This window comes from Solanum dulcamara, chromosome 2 (assembly GCF_947179165.1).
Source record: "Solanum dulcamara chromosome 2, daSolDulc1.2, whole genome shotgun sequence".
In the NCBI taxonomy this organism is placed as follows: Eukaryota; Viridiplantae; Streptophyta; class Magnoliopsida; order Solanales; family Solanaceae; genus Solanum; species Solanum dulcamara.
This window is the reverse complement of record NC_077238.1, coordinates 3,948,446-3,966,462: the sequence shown is the minus strand read 5'-3', so window position 1 is coordinate 3,966,462 and position 18,017 is coordinate 3,948,446. Positions and strand designations below refer to the sequence as shown.

The 18,017-nt window shown below is 36.2% G+C and overlaps 1 protein-coding gene and 1 pseudogene across 1 annotated transcript; both read left to right on the top strand.

Moving 5' to 3' along the window:
* Window positions 1–878: 878 nt before the first annotated feature.
* Window positions 879–7,389, top strand: LOC129880018 (prolycopene isomerase, chloroplastic). The gene is made up of 10 exons (XM_055953823.1): window positions 879–1,115; window positions 3,057–3,280; window positions 3,781–3,891; window positions 4,148–4,201; window positions 4,384–4,671; window positions 4,993–5,184; window positions 5,270–5,428; window positions 5,652–5,888; window positions 6,495–6,636; window positions 7,073–7,389. Exons 1-10 carry the CDS (start codon window positions 989–991, stop codon window positions 7,243–7,245), a joined length of 1,707 nt encoding a protein of 568 aa, XP_055809798.1. The 5' UTR covers window positions 879–988; the 3' UTR covers window positions 7,246–7,389.
* A 1,138-nt stretch (window positions 7,390–8,527) lies between these two features.
* Window positions 8,528–14,771, top strand: LOC129879519 (putative late blight resistance protein homolog R1B-16; annotated as a pseudogene).
* Window positions 14,772–18,017: the final 3,246 nt, after the last annotated feature.

The window sequence follows — 18,017 nt, the reverse complement described above, 5'->3', positions numbered from 1 at the left end:
ATTATCGATCGAAGGTTTTATTTTGTTCAAAATGATTAATAATGTTTGTCTATATAAACTTTTTTATTTGGTATATGAATGAAACAGACACATGAGAATATAATATCGTGCCATTGCCACTACAAAACAACAATTCAATCTTAACATATGACCAACAAGAGTTATGATGTCTTACACTAAAAGTTCACGCGCTTCTTAAAAAAAAAAAATTCTGAAATGCGATGGATAAGATTTCTCCGTCCTTAATCAGAGATTTTATTTTTTAATTTTGAATATGAAAATATTAAATACTGAAAGAGAAATATATTTTTAAAAGAAATTTTAACGCATATTCAATTTATAATAATCCATATGTTCTTTTTAGAGAATGTACTACCATTTATGAAGGAATAAATATAATAAATATTGTCACTTAATATCTCAAGTAAAAGGCATTAAAACTTAAAAGAAAATTGATTACAAGTTACCACTATTAAAATGCACAATAAAGTTCTCATATTAAAGATATTTAAAGGGGAAAAAAAACTAAGTTATTTAATTATCATTCTTCGAATTCTTTCCAATAAATAGGTGGCGACGAAGTCTGCATTCAGTATTTTTTTTTCCAGTTTTTAGTATAATATTAAATTGTGTGATCGTTTTTATTTAAATGATTAGTTTGTTAAATTATATTTTGTTACGTAGAGACTTAATTTTCTACGAATACTTGATGATATTTTTTCACATTAACAAAAAATAAAATACTAATTTTTGTCAAACTTACCTAGGAGTAGACACCACCTTCCACTTGGCAATCTCTAAGGAGCCACACACAACTTGTATAAGTTATGTGAGATACAATATAAAATCTAAAGGAGATATGGAGATGGAAGGTGTGGTGAAGAAACTTTGAACGTGGAAATGCAAATATCAACAAATTTCTATGGAAGAATAATATTATTACGCATTTGGTGGTTAGAAAATTAGTTGCAAAAATTCAAATTATTCAATGGCGTTAAGGTTTCTTCCATTTTCTCCTCTTTTCAATTTCAGCTCCACAAATCGAAAACGCTCAGTTTTCACCCGCAATGAAGTTTCTACTTCTGCTACTCTTGCCTCCAAGCAACCCATTCCAGGTATTGCTATGATTTATTATTATTATTATTGTTATTGTGTATATGTTTCAAGGTCCGGGAGCCGAGATAAAGCCTAGACCCCACCCGTGAGATTATATTGAATTTATTATTGTAATAGTTATTGATAGAGAATGTCAAATGAATGGATTGACCTGTATTTGAACGGGTCAAAGTAGCTGAGTTATAAATAGGCGGGTCAAAACAGGTGTTACTTGGACTGAATTGGAGTTGGTCAAAATGGATTAAACAATGTGTCATCTCCTAACTCTTATTTCTTTGTTTTTTAATCATTTATTTAACTAACTTATAAAACTTTATTATTATTATTATTATTATTATTATTATTATTATTATTATTATTATTATGTCTTTATATAATATATCAAAAGAAAAGAGTGGTTGCTCAGGTCTACCTCCAATGATAAGGTTGTGGGTTTTCGAGCATCTGACTTACCGGTAATCTTCTATTTCCATCGTCGAGAGATTTTAATAACTATAGTATGCCAGAAACAGGGAGTTGAGGTGGTTAGACCTATACCCCGAAATGCTCCCAGCACAAGAGCCTATGGTTCCATGGCCTCCTCTCCTTATAGTCAAGTACTTGACTTTCAGCTTCTCGTTTTGAGACATTATGGCTTAGGGGTAGACCCCGGTAACAAAAAAGGAATCCATAAAAACTTAGGATCCGACACCATGATAAAATACTACCCTCATGATTAGACCATGTCCTTGAGATTTGATAAAAGAAAGGTGCATAAGCGGTTAATACGTTGTAATTGGATAAGTTATTAGGGATATGACGGAACGAAAGACCAACCAAGGAAAGAAAGAAAAATACACCAAAATACAAGTGCTGCACCAAACACTGGTGGTTGTTTCTTGTTGTAAGTGAATGCAACGAAAAGACCCGGAAATAACGAATAATGAAACAAATCATATATTGATTTCGTGCTCATTTCTAAATTTTTGCTTTGTTATTCCCATCATCCGGTAACCACAGGATGATCCACAAGAAAGGTGGCAGGATTCTAGCCTATGGCCGGCCTTTCACCAAGGGAGCAAAAAAGACGGCAGCTCTTAGGGAGGGGTAAAAATAAAAAATAAAAAAAGTAATTTATCAAACAAAAAAATTAAAATACTTTGATAAGGTTTTCATGGATTAATTTGATCTACATATCAGTCTATCTTCTTTTGGATGAGTTGAATTGGACTAGTTCATAATAGGTTGCGTTTATAAATGCATGGTTTATGTCGATCATATTTTTATGGGCTAATTTGACACCAGTAGAGGAACTAGAAATTTTAAGGGGATTCGGAAAAAAATAAAAGAACTTGCATAGTGATTGTATAAAGTTGAATATTAAATGGTTTCAACCGTTGACATGTATAAAAAAGATGTTTTTACCGTATTTGTACTGTGTAAGGACCTAGACCTCACTTGTGGGATTTCACTGAGTATGTTGTTGTACTGTGTAAGGGTTTCAGTTGAACTCCCTTCAACATACTTAGCTCCGCCATTGCTTGGTTCACGAAACTACATTGATGAGATTAAGGAATGACTTCCTTAACATTTTCTTATACGTTGTTCCTTTGTTAACAGATGTAACATAGGTAAGTCAAATTACATGGGACAAACGGAGTACTTTTTCCTGAAAAAAGGAATAAATATATGCACGATATTTCTCTCTGTTGTAACTTCCTAGTTTCCAACGTCTTTTAAAATTGTTCTCTTTATGCTTAGCATACAACAGATTGGTATTTGGGGGGACATGATAACTCGTGATGTATTGCTAATCCCTGATTATGGACCTCAAGGTGTAAATTGATGTTCCATTGAAGGAAAACACCGTCTTTCTAAGGATCTTGCCTGTGTAGATTTATAATGCGGATAAGTTCTCTCACTACAGGAACATGTTTATGTGACTGCAGAATAATGTGCAGGCAAGCCAGAAGCAGATATCGTTGTTATTGGGAGCGGTATAGGTGGGCTATGTTGTGCTGGACTTCTTGCTAGGTATGGCCAAGATGTTTTAGTACTGGAAAGCCATGATGTAGCTGGAGGTGCAGCTCACTCGTTCGATATTAAAGGGTACAAATTTGACTCTGGTCCATCATTGTTCTCCGGTTTTCAATCAAGAGGTCCTCAGGCAAATCCATTAGCACAGGTTATACGCTATATGTTTATAATTTGTCTTTGTTTGTTTAGAATGCAAATGAATTGAAAGGCACTAGTATATAAGTCTTTTTCTTCCCTTGTCCGTAGTAGACCTTCCTTCCAAGTGTAGTATTCGTCTAATGTGGAGAGAACTCGAATTAAGGGCTTTATATACTAGCATTTCCTTTCTCGTGTCAATGTTCTTAAGCTACTACTCATGAAATAAATGTATGAGAAGTTAACGAATTCAACATCCATGGAGTAGCTGAGGACAATATGTTGGCCTTCTCGTTCCCTAGAAGTCCATTCTAGAGTTTTGTTGAATACCTAAGAGTCGTCTAATAAATAATGAATAGTAACACACATATGGCACAACAATTGCAGCAATTTTCTATAGTAATTTACTTGCTTGGCCTAATTTACTATAGTAGTTTTTTACTGTAATTTATTGTACATTTAGTATGGTTTCTTCTTAGCAAATGCAACTCAACTTATTGATATGTTTCTCAGGTTCTTGATGCGTTAGGTGAATCGATTCCCTGTGTCAATTATGACTCGTGGATGGTATACGTACCAGAAGGTGAATTCCTGTCACGCATTGGCCCAACAGAGTTTTTTAAGGTCTGAACTGCTGTTTGCTTTTGTGAACATGTTTCATAGACATCATCGGATTTTTTCCCATGTGTTCCATTTTATGCAAGCTTCATGTTACAACTTTTAAAATATTAAGATGTTGAGCTAGTGTACGATGCTTACAGTAGAGGACTGTAAGACTTCCTTTTTATGTGATCCTAGCCTAATGAAACCATTTTATCGTCTAACTGAATGGTTAAATTTCCTTATAACATTCTTCATGGTAATCTTTCTCACAATTCAGGATCTGGAGAAGTATGCAGGAGCAGATTCAGCGAGAGAGTGGAGGAAACTTCTTGTGAGTATTGCATACTTACCCTTACATGTTGTCGTTTCTTAAATAGATTGTTCTAATACCCAGAGATGCCTTTTTTACAATGTAAATGAGATCTCTTGACAGTCCCTTGCTCTCAAACTTTTATAAGAGCTCTTTACTGTTCTCTAGTCTTATCTCATTTGCATAGAGTGTTGTTTTTACAGGACGCAATACTTCCAATTTCAGCAGCTGCTATGGCTCTTCCTCCACTATCTATCCGAGGGGACTTGGGTGTTATTTCCACTGCTGCCGCTAGATATGCACCTTCTCTGTTAAAATCTTTCGCTCAAATGGGGCCTGAAGGAGCCCTTGGTGCTACCAAGCTTCTCAGGCCCTTTTCGGAAATCATTGATTCTTTGGGGATAAAGGACCCTTTTATACGAAATTGGCTGGATCTCCTAGCCTTCTTGCTTGCCGGGGTCAAAACTAATGGCATACTCTCAGCAGAAATGGTAATTATGGAACATGCATATTTCTTTATAGAGATATTTCTTGGAAGTTATGTAGTTGGCATCTATCAGAAAAAATCATGCATGTTGCTTCCTCTATGATGTTATTTTGTAGAAACAAGTGTGGTGACAATGGAGCTGTTTATGTCGGTTTCGCTAAAGAATTTAAATACTGCATTCAACTTTTACAAATAGCACCCCACACCCTATTGTTGGAATCTGGAAACTTACCTTTTCGATTAATGTGTCGAATTTGGGTTCGCACACATGGAATGTCTACGGTTCTTGTGCAACTTCATTAACATCATCCTTGACGCTTCATAGGTGTACATGTTCTCAGAATGGTATAAGCCAGGTTGTACTCTAGAATATCCACTTCATGGAAGTGGAGCAATTGTTGATGCTCTTGTTCGAGGATTACAAAAGTTTGGTGGACGGATTTCTCTCAAGAGTCACGTAGAAAATATAGTCGTTGAAAAGGGTCGAGCGGTTGGAGTCAAACTAAGAGATGGCCAAGTGAGTAAATAAAAATTATGATGCATAGTGAAATGGATACATGATTTTTTTATTATGGTTCCGCTTTTTCTTCGTGGTGTTGCAGTTTGTCCGTGCCAAGAAGGCTGTAGTCAGCAATGCATCTATGTGGGATACGCTGAGTTTATTGCCTCCAGAAGTTGTCCCGAAATCATACCAGGAAGGGATTGAAACGACCCAACAGTGTGAATCATTCATGCATCTGCATTTGGGTTTTGATGCAGAGGTAAGGGACAGCACAACGATGCATTGTAATAGCTTTCATGGACTGAAAGGAATAGACCACATAAACTAAACGCGAATCATGATATAATAATTAGAAAGGTCATATTCAGGTTAATTATGTTATACTATTCTTTTTTGCTCTACCTCTTGTGGGGGGTTATAGAGAGATTTCCCTTTTTATGTTTTCATTGCTTTCTTTAATTGTCATTGTAATGTATCTATAGGGTATATCTGATGACCTGGGAATCCATCATATAGTAGTTAATGACTGGGACCGAGGGGTTGATGCTGATCAGAACGTTGTGCTGATATCTGTGCCAAGCGTGCTTAGTCCAGATCTTGCTCCACCTGGAAAGCATGTTTTGCATGCTTATACCCCTGGAACTGAGCCATTTGAAATTTGGGAAGGTCTTGATCGCCGAAGCAATGAGTACAAAAACCTCAAGGCTGAAAGATCCGAGGTACTCTTTTCTTTTCTTATTTATTAATGACATACAGTGGCCCAACAACGATGACTTACCCGGTATAGTCCCACCACACGTGGGGTGGCAAACAATGGTCTAGCTTTCGTTGTTTACATAATTTTGAGATGATAGTATGGCTGATCAACTTGCTTTATCACGTTACATTAGTATGATGTTAGGTAACACATTGTTAGATGCTGCATCTTTCATCTTGAATCAGAAGCTTAGTCACAATGCTCAAGCCATCGTGCCTAGCTGATCTATGCTCTAGATCAGAGTCGGATGCAGGATTTGAACACTATGGGTTCAATCTATAAGATTCTTGGAATTGAAACCTATTACACTTTCAATATTATGGGTTCAAATCCATTATTTGTTGCAATTTTAGTGAACTTTTACACAAACTTATGCTCCTTGTTGGAAGTACTGGGCTCAGATGAACCCAGTGCCTATATACTGCATCCGCCACTGCTTTAGATATCTTTTATCACATGTTGATTTGTCCTCTTTTTCCCGTTCCTTTCCTTCTCATTGACTTTCATTTTCCCTCTCTATACGTATCTTTGAGGTCCCTTTTCAGCTGATTTTCCTTTTACATGACAGGTAATGTGGAAGGCTGTAGAGAAAGCACTTGGGCCAGGGTTTAATCGCGATAAGTGTGATGTGAAATTAGTGGGAACTCCATTAACACATCAAAGATTTCTTAGAAGAAACAGAGGGACCTATGGGCCAGCTATATTAGCAGGTAAAATAGAGGTGGATTTAGTGTGGGTTCAACTTAAGTCATTACTTTTGACTCGAACTATGTATACATATAAAAGAGTTAAATCGTCAAAAACACACCTAAAGTATTTCGATTTTTTGAGTATCATATCTGAGCTATCAGGTGTGCAAGTTTCCTACCTGAACTATCACTAGCTATTTTTCAAAACACAACTCAACTATCAACTGTTCACTTTTCCTACCTAAACGATGGTGATATTTCAGGTAAGAAAAGTGAATAACTGATAGTTGAGTTGTGTTTTGATAAATAGTTGGTGATAGTTTATGTATGAAACTCGAAAAATCGGGATACATTAGGTGTGTTTTTTTCCCTTTCATTCCATATAAAAAGAATTAAAAGGTCTACATTTATCACAAAATCACTCTCATTCTAAACCAAGACTGATTCTCATCTGCAGGTAAAGGCACATTTCCTGGACACTCAACACCAATTCCACAACTCATGTGTTGTGGGGACTCTACTTTTCCTGGTATTGGAGTACCTGCAGTTGCTGCTAGTGGTGCCATTGTCGCGAATTCATTGGTTTCTGTGACAGAACATTCTCGGCTTCTTGATGCTATTGGGATATGATTGAGGAGACTCTCGAGACTGTTAAGTTGGTTTTTAGTCCTGAAAATTTTGATTCATTCTGTATAAAGCTTAACATTGGTTGTACTTTGTACAATTCTACCTTTGTTTACATTATTGAAATATATTTTCTACTTTAGCTTGTACTATTTAGCTTCTACTTTAGCCTTGGAGTAACTGGTAAAGTTGCTGCCATGTGACCAGGAGGTCACGGGTTCAAGTCTTGGAAACAGCCTCTGGCAGAAATGCAAGGTAAGGCTGCGTACAATAGATCCTTGTGGTCGGGCCCTTCCCCGGACCCTGCGCATAGCGGGAGCTTAAGTGCACCGGGCTGCCCTCTTTTAGCTTGTACTATTTGTTTAGCAAATGAAACAATGACAGATTGTATGAAAGGGTATAAATTATTCCATTATTCAGTCTGTCTTATAATCATTGTTTATGCTATCTAACAGTAACTTTTTGTCTTTAACATGAAAATAAGTACAATTGAAAATTAGCAAAGGACCATTATTTGAGGAAATGAGATAAAACTAATCAATCAGTCAGTGTACCTTCTCCTTCTTGGGTTGTGAGATGGATGAAATGTGTTCATCCTTAACTAGAGTAACTTTTGGAATGGAGATACTAATAGTAGGACCGGGTCCAGTTTAATCTCACAAGTGGAAGAGGGCAGGATATATACGTAGATATTACTCTTACTTTTGTGGGGATAGAAAGACTGTTTCCGGTCATTGGGTACCGAATACAAGATAAAAACCGGTCATTGAATCTTCTTAGTCTGCACGAAATATGTTCATTGGAGCAGTGCAAAGAGCAAATTGAGATAACTGATTTTTTTACCCTTGTTCAGTCTGTGACTAACCACGCATGGCCAGTCATTCAATCTCTTTCTCGTGACTCAAAGCAAGAAGACATGTCGAGGGAAATTAATCGCTTGCATTTTAAATTGCTTCTTAAGTTCGAGTTTATTAAGGTTGTGATTAGAGAGATGTGTCCCAACATTTGTACATCATCGACACTGGATCATCCTACAGTAAATCTTCTGAATTTTCTTCCTGTTGACTTTGATGTCATTGATTCTTATTTCAGCATGCTAAAATCCCCAAGATAGATGAGGTGTTGATGGGGTTTCATGAATAAATTTTTGGCAACATGCTACTGAAGGATGAAAGTTATTCGATGTTTACTGTTGCAAATGAGGTTAAAAAGTACTACTATGGGTTGTTGCTCCTAGTAACATATCTTGTTGATCCTCAAGTTCAGAGCATTGAATGCATGAAGCAGAATGATTTTGGAACTTTTGCAATTGAAGCTAAATTTTCTCTCTGTGGATAGCAACAGAAGTAGGAAGGCCAATCTTGTTCTTCAGTTTTTGACAGTGCATAAAGTTGCAAATACCCCTGTTAGTCTTGCACCATCTTTATCAGGTAATACTCCAAGAACAAATGAAGAAATGGAGGGTTTTCAGGAGGCAATGAACAAAATAAAGAAGCAGATACTTAGAAGATCTTCTCATCTGGATATTATCTCCATAGTTGGTATGGCTGGAATCGGAAGACCACTCTTGCAGAGAATATTTACAATGATCTCATATCTACCCCTCACTTTGATGTTCACGCTAAGTGTCATGTGACTTAAGTATATTCATGGAAAGAATTGCTGCTTACCATCTTGAATTATGTTCTTCATCCTGCTGATCACAGTGAAAAAGAAGATGGTGAAATAGCTAATGAGCTGCGTCAAGTTTTGTTAACCAAGAGATTCTTAAATCTCATTGATGATCTATGGGATACAACAGCATGGGACTATTTACGTATGTGCTTCAAAGGTGCTCATAGTGGGAGTAGAATTACTTCAACGACCCATGTGACTGCCATTGCCAATTATGTTAAATGAGAAAGCAATCCCCATCATCTTTGTTTATTCAGAGATGATGAGAGTTGGACATTATTACAGTAACAGGTGTTTCAAGGAGACATTTGTTACACCTCAAAAAATTTCTACCCTAAGATTCGGACCATTCTTCGTATGTGTATAGGCTTGAACTCGAAGACTTCAAATTGTATAAATGATCTAGGATCAATTCCTAAGTATTTAAAGTTTATTAGATGTGATCTAGGGTCATAAGGGATCCCTAAAACCAAGCCAAGTCCAAAGAATTTCTATCGGCTAAGTTTTCGAATGAGTCCGTATAAGGGTCAACTTCAAACGATCATAACTTTCAGAATATTAAGAGTTAGGTGGACCACCACCTATCAAATTAAAGGTATTTGAGTCTTCTTTCCAACGCTACAAATATTGCATTTTTTTGGAGTTTGGAGTAAAGATTTATGTCCAGTTAACCAGAAGGGTTCGCGACCAGTCCGCATCGCGGACTTGTCCAATTTTGGTTCAAAAAAATGAACTATGGGAGAACAACTTCGCGACACTGACTTGTTCCACTTTAGTTCAAATTTTTGTCCGTTTTTAATTTTTGGGAGGGGCTTTTCGGTCTTTTCCCCACCTTTTCCCTCTACGTTTTAGGGCTAAATTCTGCCCCCATATCAGTTTCTAAGGAGTTTTCTCTCCAAAAATAACCAAGAACATTGAGAGCAAGAATTTGAGAAGAGAAGGAGGGCTAGAGTTCAAGTTCTTCAAGTAAGGCCATCAAATCCTTGATTTGTTCTTCAAGTCAGGTATGTAAGGCTGCTCATAACATGGATTGAATTCACTCATGTGCCCTACATCTTTTTTGAGTTGAATGTTCATATGAATTGGGTTTTTTTGATAGATCTATGTCATAATGAGTTTTTACATCTACTAACTTGATTTTGTTATGTTGATGTTGATGAGTTGAGAAATTGATAAATACTTCATGTCTTCATCCCATGAACCCAAGCTGATTCCTATATTACAATATTCTTATACTATGGTTGGGTTTAAGAGTTAATTGGCATGAGTTGATATACATATTTTTGTAATAAACTTAAATATGTTGAGTCTCCTTAATTGTTGATTTGGAGTCTTGATGAGTCAGATTTTAGCCCCAAAATATTGGCTGAATGAATGGAGAAATGGTTGGATAGGATTAAATGTTGTCATAAATACATATCAGAACTACTCTTGAAAAATGTGATTGGGATTGATTGGATAGTATGATCGTTCGAGAGGTTTGATTGTGATGGAATTGATGAATTGATAAGGGTCCAAATGAGACTTGTCGAAATGACTAGATTGAACTGATTGGATAGAGTTTTATGAGCATTGAGTCTTGGGAAGAGTATCGAGCACCAATTGGGTAAGAGTAAGTAATAACCCAAACCCAATAACTATGTCACCAAATGTAGGAGAAGATTGAACCGTTAAAGTCGGATGTTTCTTAAATTATTGTCCTGACATAATAGGACTTGATTGGTTATGGATTCATGATTGTTGATTCGTTCCTACCTTGTCAAGGTATGAACGGACGTGGCAACAACATCGGTTTGTTATACTATCATTGGCTCATAAGTGATAGTTGTCGGATAAGAGAAACTCACATATAAGTCTTGATAATACTCTGAGTCGGATTGGAATGGATTGGATTAGATTGTATATGATTGGTCTTGTCTAAATCATATTCTTATTTAGACATAGGATATCTTGATTGAGTTGTTCCTTCTTCTGAGTTGAGATTTCGAGTTGATTTTATTCTACCCTGATGCATGTTTCATTCTGCCATTTTACATACTCTTGAATGAGGAAGGGGACAGAGAGATTGAGTTGGGAGATTTGTAACATACAGGGAGGCCTTACGATTTTGGGTATTGTAGTAGTATTACGGTCGAGGAGGTCAAGGGTGTTGTTCATAGGATGAGTTGGGGAAGAGCGACCGGACCTGACGAGGTTCCTGTGGAATTTTGGAAGAGTGTGAGCTCGGCAGGTTTAGAGTGTCTGACTAGGTTATTTAATGTCATCTTTAAGACGGCAATGATGCCCGAAGAATGGAGGTTGAGCATAATGATCCCTCTATACAAAAATAAGGGGGATATCCAGAGTTGTGACAACTATAGATGTATTAAGTTTCTAAGTCATACTATGAAAGTGTGGGAAAAAGTGGTGGAGATGAGGGTAAGAAGAGACGTGTCTATTTCAGAGAACCAATTTGGATTTATGCCGGGACACTCAACTACAGAAGTCATCCATCTCATGAGGAGACTGGTTGAGCAGTAAAGGGAGAGGAAGAGGAACTTGCATATGGTATTCATCGACCTAGAAAAGGCCTACGATAAAGTGCCACGAGAGATACTATGGAGATGTTTGGAAGCTAAAAGTGTACCTGCGGTATATATTAGGGTGATCAAGGACATGTATGAGGGTGCCGAAACCAGGGTAAGGATAGCCGAAGGCGACTCAGAGCACTTCCAGTTGTGATGGGGTTGCATCAAGGATCAGCTCTTAGTCCATTTTTATTTACCTTAGTGATGGATGGATTGACGCGATAAATTCAGGGTGAGGTGCCATGGTGTATGCTTTTCGCGGACGATATAGTCTTGATCGATGAGACTCGTAGTGGAGTTAACACTATGCTGGAGGATTGGAGACAGATCTTGGAGTCTAAAGGGTTTAAGCTGAGTAGGACAAAGACTGAGTACTTAGAGTGCAAGTTCAGTGAGACACCTCAAGAGGTTGGCACGGAAGTTAGGCTTGGTGACTAGGCCATCCAAAAGAAAAGTAGTTTCAAGTATCTTGGGTCTATTATACAAGGTAGGGGGATATTGACGATGATGTCACACAACGTATTGGGGCAAGGTGGATAAAATGGAGGATCTCTTCCGGTGTGCTATGTGACAAGAAGGTGCCTCCACAACTTAAGGGTAAGTTCTACAAAGTGGTGGTTATACCAGCAATGTTATACGGGGCGGAATGTTGGCCAGTTAAGGTATCTCACGTTCAGAAGATGAAAGTTGCTAAAATGCGAATGTTGAGATGGATGTGTGGGCATACCAAGAGTGATAAGATTAGAAATGAGGCTATTCGGGACAAGGTAAGAGTGGCCTCGGTGGAAGACAAGATGCAGGAAATACGACTGAGATGATTTGGGCATGTAAAGAGGAGAGACACATATGCCCCAGTGCGGAGGTGTGAGAGGTTAGCCATGAATGGTTTCAGAAGAGGTAAGGGTAGGCCGAATAAATATTAGAGAGAGGTGATTAGAAAGGACATGGCGCATTTACACCTTACCGAGAACATGACCTTAGATAGGAGAGTGTGGAGGACCCACATTTGGGTAGAAAACTAGTCCATAATTTCGTTATTCTTCCTTATTAGTCGGCATATTAGCGCACTATAATTTCCTTGTGGTCTAATGCCTGATGCCTGTTATTATTTATTACTTTCATTAATTTCTGTATTTTGATCGTTATATCTTATCTGGATTGCTTTCGTTACTCGTTACTTATTTTTCCATATTGCTTTGAACTTCTTATTCTTATCTGACTTCTTTTTCTTCTTTTTCCTTTTTGCTTTTACTGAGCCGAGGGTCTTTCAGAAATAGTCGTCCTACCTTGGTAGGAGTCAGGTCTGCGTACACTTTACCCTCCCTAGACCCCACGTTGTGGGATTTCACTAGGTCGCTGTTGTTGTTGTTGTACATTTCACGTACTGACGCCATTTGGCCTACATCATTTCATGATGCAGAGACAGGTACTAGAGATCATCAACAAGTGCACCGTTGAGGATTTATTCGCTTCCAGCTAGTTGGTGAGTCCTTCATGTTTTTGGAGGATACCGCAATTGTCTTTTTAGATTTGAGCTAGCTCTCCTTTATTTGATTTGTGGTAGCCATGAACCTGTCATTGAAACCTCTTAGATTGTTGATAGAGGCTTCACAGACTAGAGTGTTGATAATGTTGTTTTGTTTCGTTTTGACTAGTTTCATTCTTACTAGTTGTTGATTGGATAGATGGTTGGCTCTTGGCCTTATTTATGAGTAAAATTCTTTTAAGTTGAGTCTTCCGCTGATAGAATATGATTGAATGAAGGTGTGATTGGACCAAGTGGTTCGCTTGAAGACCAACAATAGTCTTCGAGTGCCGTCCACGTCTAGGGTACCCTCTCGGGGTGTGACAACATTATCCACCTGAACTTGTTGATATGGGATATCGAATAGCAAAAGGTTGTGGAGGGTTGCCTCTCTTCATTGTTTTAGTTGCTGGTGTTCTGAAAGAGAAAAAGAAGGAAGAAGATTTGTGGAAAGAAATAGAGGAAAGTCTAGGTTCACGTAACGGTGGTAGCTTGGAAGAGGAGAGCATGTCCTTAATCGAATTCAGTTATACGAATATACCACACCATCTGAGGCCTTGTTTTCTCTACTTTGGAGGATTTTTGAAGAGCAAGGATATTCATGTCTCCAAATTGTTTCGGTTGTGGCAAGCTGAAGGATTTGTACAAGCAAACAGGGAAAAAACCAGTGTGAGCGGCTTAAGGAAATCCCTTCTCAATTTGGTGAAACTACATCTCTAAATAGCATTGAAGTAAATAGGTGTTGCCTGTCTGTTGCCAATTCGGCCCTGGAAATTCAAACAACACAACATGATAACATAGCAAATGATGCGTTCACATTTACCATACAAACTCCGGATTGGACTCCAAGATCATCTCTTTGATCTTGGCTGGTAAGTTCTTTCTGAGTACATTTTTCACTCGTTTGTTTTTCTTTTACACCAGAACAAGCATATCTGTTGCTATTGTTCGTATTTCAGATATGTGTATTTATTTTTTGAGATGGTAACAAGCTTGTATTTCTTTATTGCATCAATGTTCTTAAGTTAACAAGCTCAGTATCCATGGAGAAGTAGTGGATAGTATACTGGCTTTTTCTCTCCTTAGAAGTCCATTTTTGAGTTTTGTTGAGAACCTTACAGTCAAACTAAGACACTCAAATTGGAACGGAGGGAGTAGGTACATGGAACACTAGAACTTCTTATGTTGAGGTATATGAAGTTCGGGTCTCGTAGTATATTAGAGTTCTTTGTTGACCTTCTTGGAATGAAAGGCATGTTAAATTAGGGCATCAGTTAGGCCTTGGAAACAGGTTCCTTTCTCAGCCTCCTAAATTCGTCTTCCTCTGCCACCTTCTTCCACCTCTCTTTCCATCTTGTATTGTTCGATAAAGAAGTATAAGGACTAAATTCCATTTGTTCGCAGCTTAATTAAGGAAGACCTAGTAAATAAAGGATATGAAACCTACTAGTTTAGAAGAGCTTGGATATAGCGGATACGACTGACAAAGTGGAGATGAGTTAGGGTGTTTAGATTTGCATAATCAATGTTGAAGTGCTTACTTGTCAGCTGAGCCAAGTTTGAGTGTCTGTTTCTGTATTATACCTTTATAATATGATCAAACTTATTCTAAACCAACTGATTCTTGTCTGCAGGTAAAGGCACATTTCCAGGACACTCAACACAAATTCCACAAACTCTTGTCCTGTGGAGACTCTACTTTTCCTGGCATTGGAGTACCTGCTAGTGGTGCCATTGTCGCAACACAAATTCATTGGTTTCTGTGACAGAACATTCACGGCTTCTTGATGCTATAGGGGTATGATCGAGGAGATGCCAAGACTGTTAAGTTGGTTTGAAGTCTCGAAAACTTCAACTCATTCTGTATAAAGCTCAACATTGATTATACTTTCTACAATTCTGCCTTTGTTTACATTAATGAAATGTAGCATGTTGAATCGTCTGCTTATAACTTCTTTGAAATGCACGTTATACTAGATACATGTATTTTTGATATCAGATACATTTTGAAATACAGATACATAGAGAGAGAGAGGGGGGGAGAGGTGAGCGAGATAGGAGAAAGACGAACGAGATAGTCAGCATGTATCTTTAATACTAGATATATATAACCGTCGGTTTGGTTATTGTCGGTTTGGTTCAATTTTGATTTTTTCGGTTTGAAAATAATAAATTTGATTAAAACATACGCATCTTGATAGACACTAACACATAGTACATGAACAATATACAGGAAAATTACTGTGGATTCAATTAAGCAATACTAGAATTATTATTACACGAAAAAAATAATTTAGTTAATTAAGCAATACTAAAGTCATTATACATCAAAGATTAAAAGATCAAATCTTTATAGAAAAAAATAACCCCATGCTCAATGATTGAGGAACAACCCGGGGGAGGGGTACAAGAAAATTATATACCAAAATTTAAGTGTTGGGGCTTGAGAAAATGGTAAAATTACCGAATTCCCTCTTTTTTTCCCCAGATTTCTGATACATACGAATGACTCTGATACATCACGATTTGATACATCACGATTTGATACATAAGTCATTTTCATAATACATCGCTAGTTGATACAAACCAAACATTGTAATATCAATAAAACTTATGAATCAGCTTATAACACCTAATATATCATGAACACAACAAAAATAACAGTAAAACTTATGTTTTACTGATACATTTTGTGTTTGGTTTGTATCAACTAGCGATGTATCATGAAAAAGACTTATGTATCAAATCGCGATGTATCAGCATCATTCCTACGTATCAGAAGAGGAATTTTCGAAATTTTTACAAATGGTAGGGAATAATTGAAAATATAGAAATATAATGTGTGTAATTTGATAATTTTTCCTTAAAAATATATGAGTGATCCATTTAAATAAATATGAGCTAAATGGATTCATTTTACTTAAACGAGCTTAAATTGCCACCCTTAATTATACTCTCTCGATTATAAATTAAGTAATTACATATTTAAATTAAAAAATGATTTCGACAGTTAATGTATTTGATAAAAAATATATTAAATAAGCTGTTAATAAAATATTAAAATGACTAAACTACCTTTAAACTTTCCGGAAAAAAAATATGAAAATTAAAAGTATTTTTAGTTCTAAAGAGACTACTGTATTTGACTTGTCTTGATCCACCTATCTTTCTCTCACCTATTCACCTTTAGTCACAGCTTCTTCCCTCTTTCCTTTTCTATTTTCTTAATACACTCAAAGAAGAAAGATCAACGACGCATTTAAAATATGAAAAAGTAATTATTCGAAGGTAATAAAAAGAAATTGAAAATCTATTATATATAAAATAATAATCTTGACTATAGAAAATTAAGTTTTCGCTGAAGCATCTCTTTTGCTTTTACTTGGCTCCGCCCCTCTTCAAGACAATGCCAGAGCTTACTTAGTAATCGACTATCATCTATTGTAATTATTTATTCTCTCTGTTTTAATTTGCGTTAAACTAATTAAACGGACACAAAGTTTAATTAATTAAGAGGAATTTTTAAAAAAAAATTGTGATCTTAAATATGTTATAATGACATTTTATATGTGTTTTTATAAGATTTTTTAAACTTATGATACTACGCATGTCGTTATATTTGTCATGTGTCTCTGACAAGTATTCTCATTAAGAGTAACCACGTTTTAAAAAGAATTATTTTCTTTTTACGCAGACAAAAAGGAAATTAGGTTCATATAAAATCAAAGAAAATAATATTAGTTAGTATTAGTATCAAATAAATAAAATTTTAGTGCATGCAACACATAATTAACTTGTTCAATCTTGGCTCAAAAATAAGTCAAATCTGCTTACTGTATAGTCAAAATTTGTGTACACAATATGTTTACTGTTGGAAACAATTAATTAATATATTATTTATTTAATACCAAATATTTCTCACTTAGCCACAACTATATATATTTCAAAGCCAAGTCTACAAATTATTCCACAATAGAAAATTCCTAAACCAAATTTATTATTTTCTCTTAAGATTTCAAGAATTACAAAGGAAAAAAATAACCATGAGTCCATCTTCATTAGCCATGTCCTTATTCTTTCTAAGTATTATTTTCATCTACATATTTAAGAAAACATTACAAATGTTTCCTCAATCAAAGTTACTAAACTACATGGACTTCATATTTTGTCAATTGAAATGGGCATGGAATGTTGTCCTCTTTCAATCTTTCTCTCATTCTTGTAGTAATTACAATTTCAGTATTAATTCTGAAGGTGCACCTCATGGTCATGATCATAATGAGCTTAGAGTAACGCGTTTCGAGCACGATAATTTGGAGGAGTCATCAGTTGAATGTGCAATATGTTTGTGCAAGATTGAAGATGGTGAAGAAGTTAGAGAGTTAAATTGTGATCATCTTTTTCATAAGGCGTGTTTGGATAGGTGGATGAATTGTGGACGTATGACTTGTCCATTGTGTAGAAATCATCTAATGAAGCCAAACACAATATACTCAGGGCTTCAACAAGAAGTGATCAATTTGAATTTATTATCAGGGAGATCAAGACATCGTTGTGAATGGTGGTTAAGATAAATTTACAAAAGTGGCATGGAGTAGGTAAATTGTAAATAATTGTTGTACACATTTGCAGTCGACTCCACCACAACTTTTTTATATAGAAATCATCCACCCAGGCTATCACCTGCTTCCCCCCATTTTACTGGGGTTTTGGCATAGTTTTATTTATTCGATTTATTTTGGTTATGAACTCTTTTCAAATTAAGGAAACAATGAATTTGTCATGACTTGATTGAATCATTTCATTTGTATGAGCCTATGTATTCCAATGTTATTTTTACTTGGGGAGAAGACTTAAATTTCAATATAATTGCTAAAGCTCGATTGCTAAATGACAAAAGAAAAAAACCTAAACCACCTAAGGATTACAAGAATTAGATTCGTGCATGAGTAACAGTATAATAAAACAGTAAAAACAAGATACAGAGTTATTGTGGAAAACCTCCTTACTTA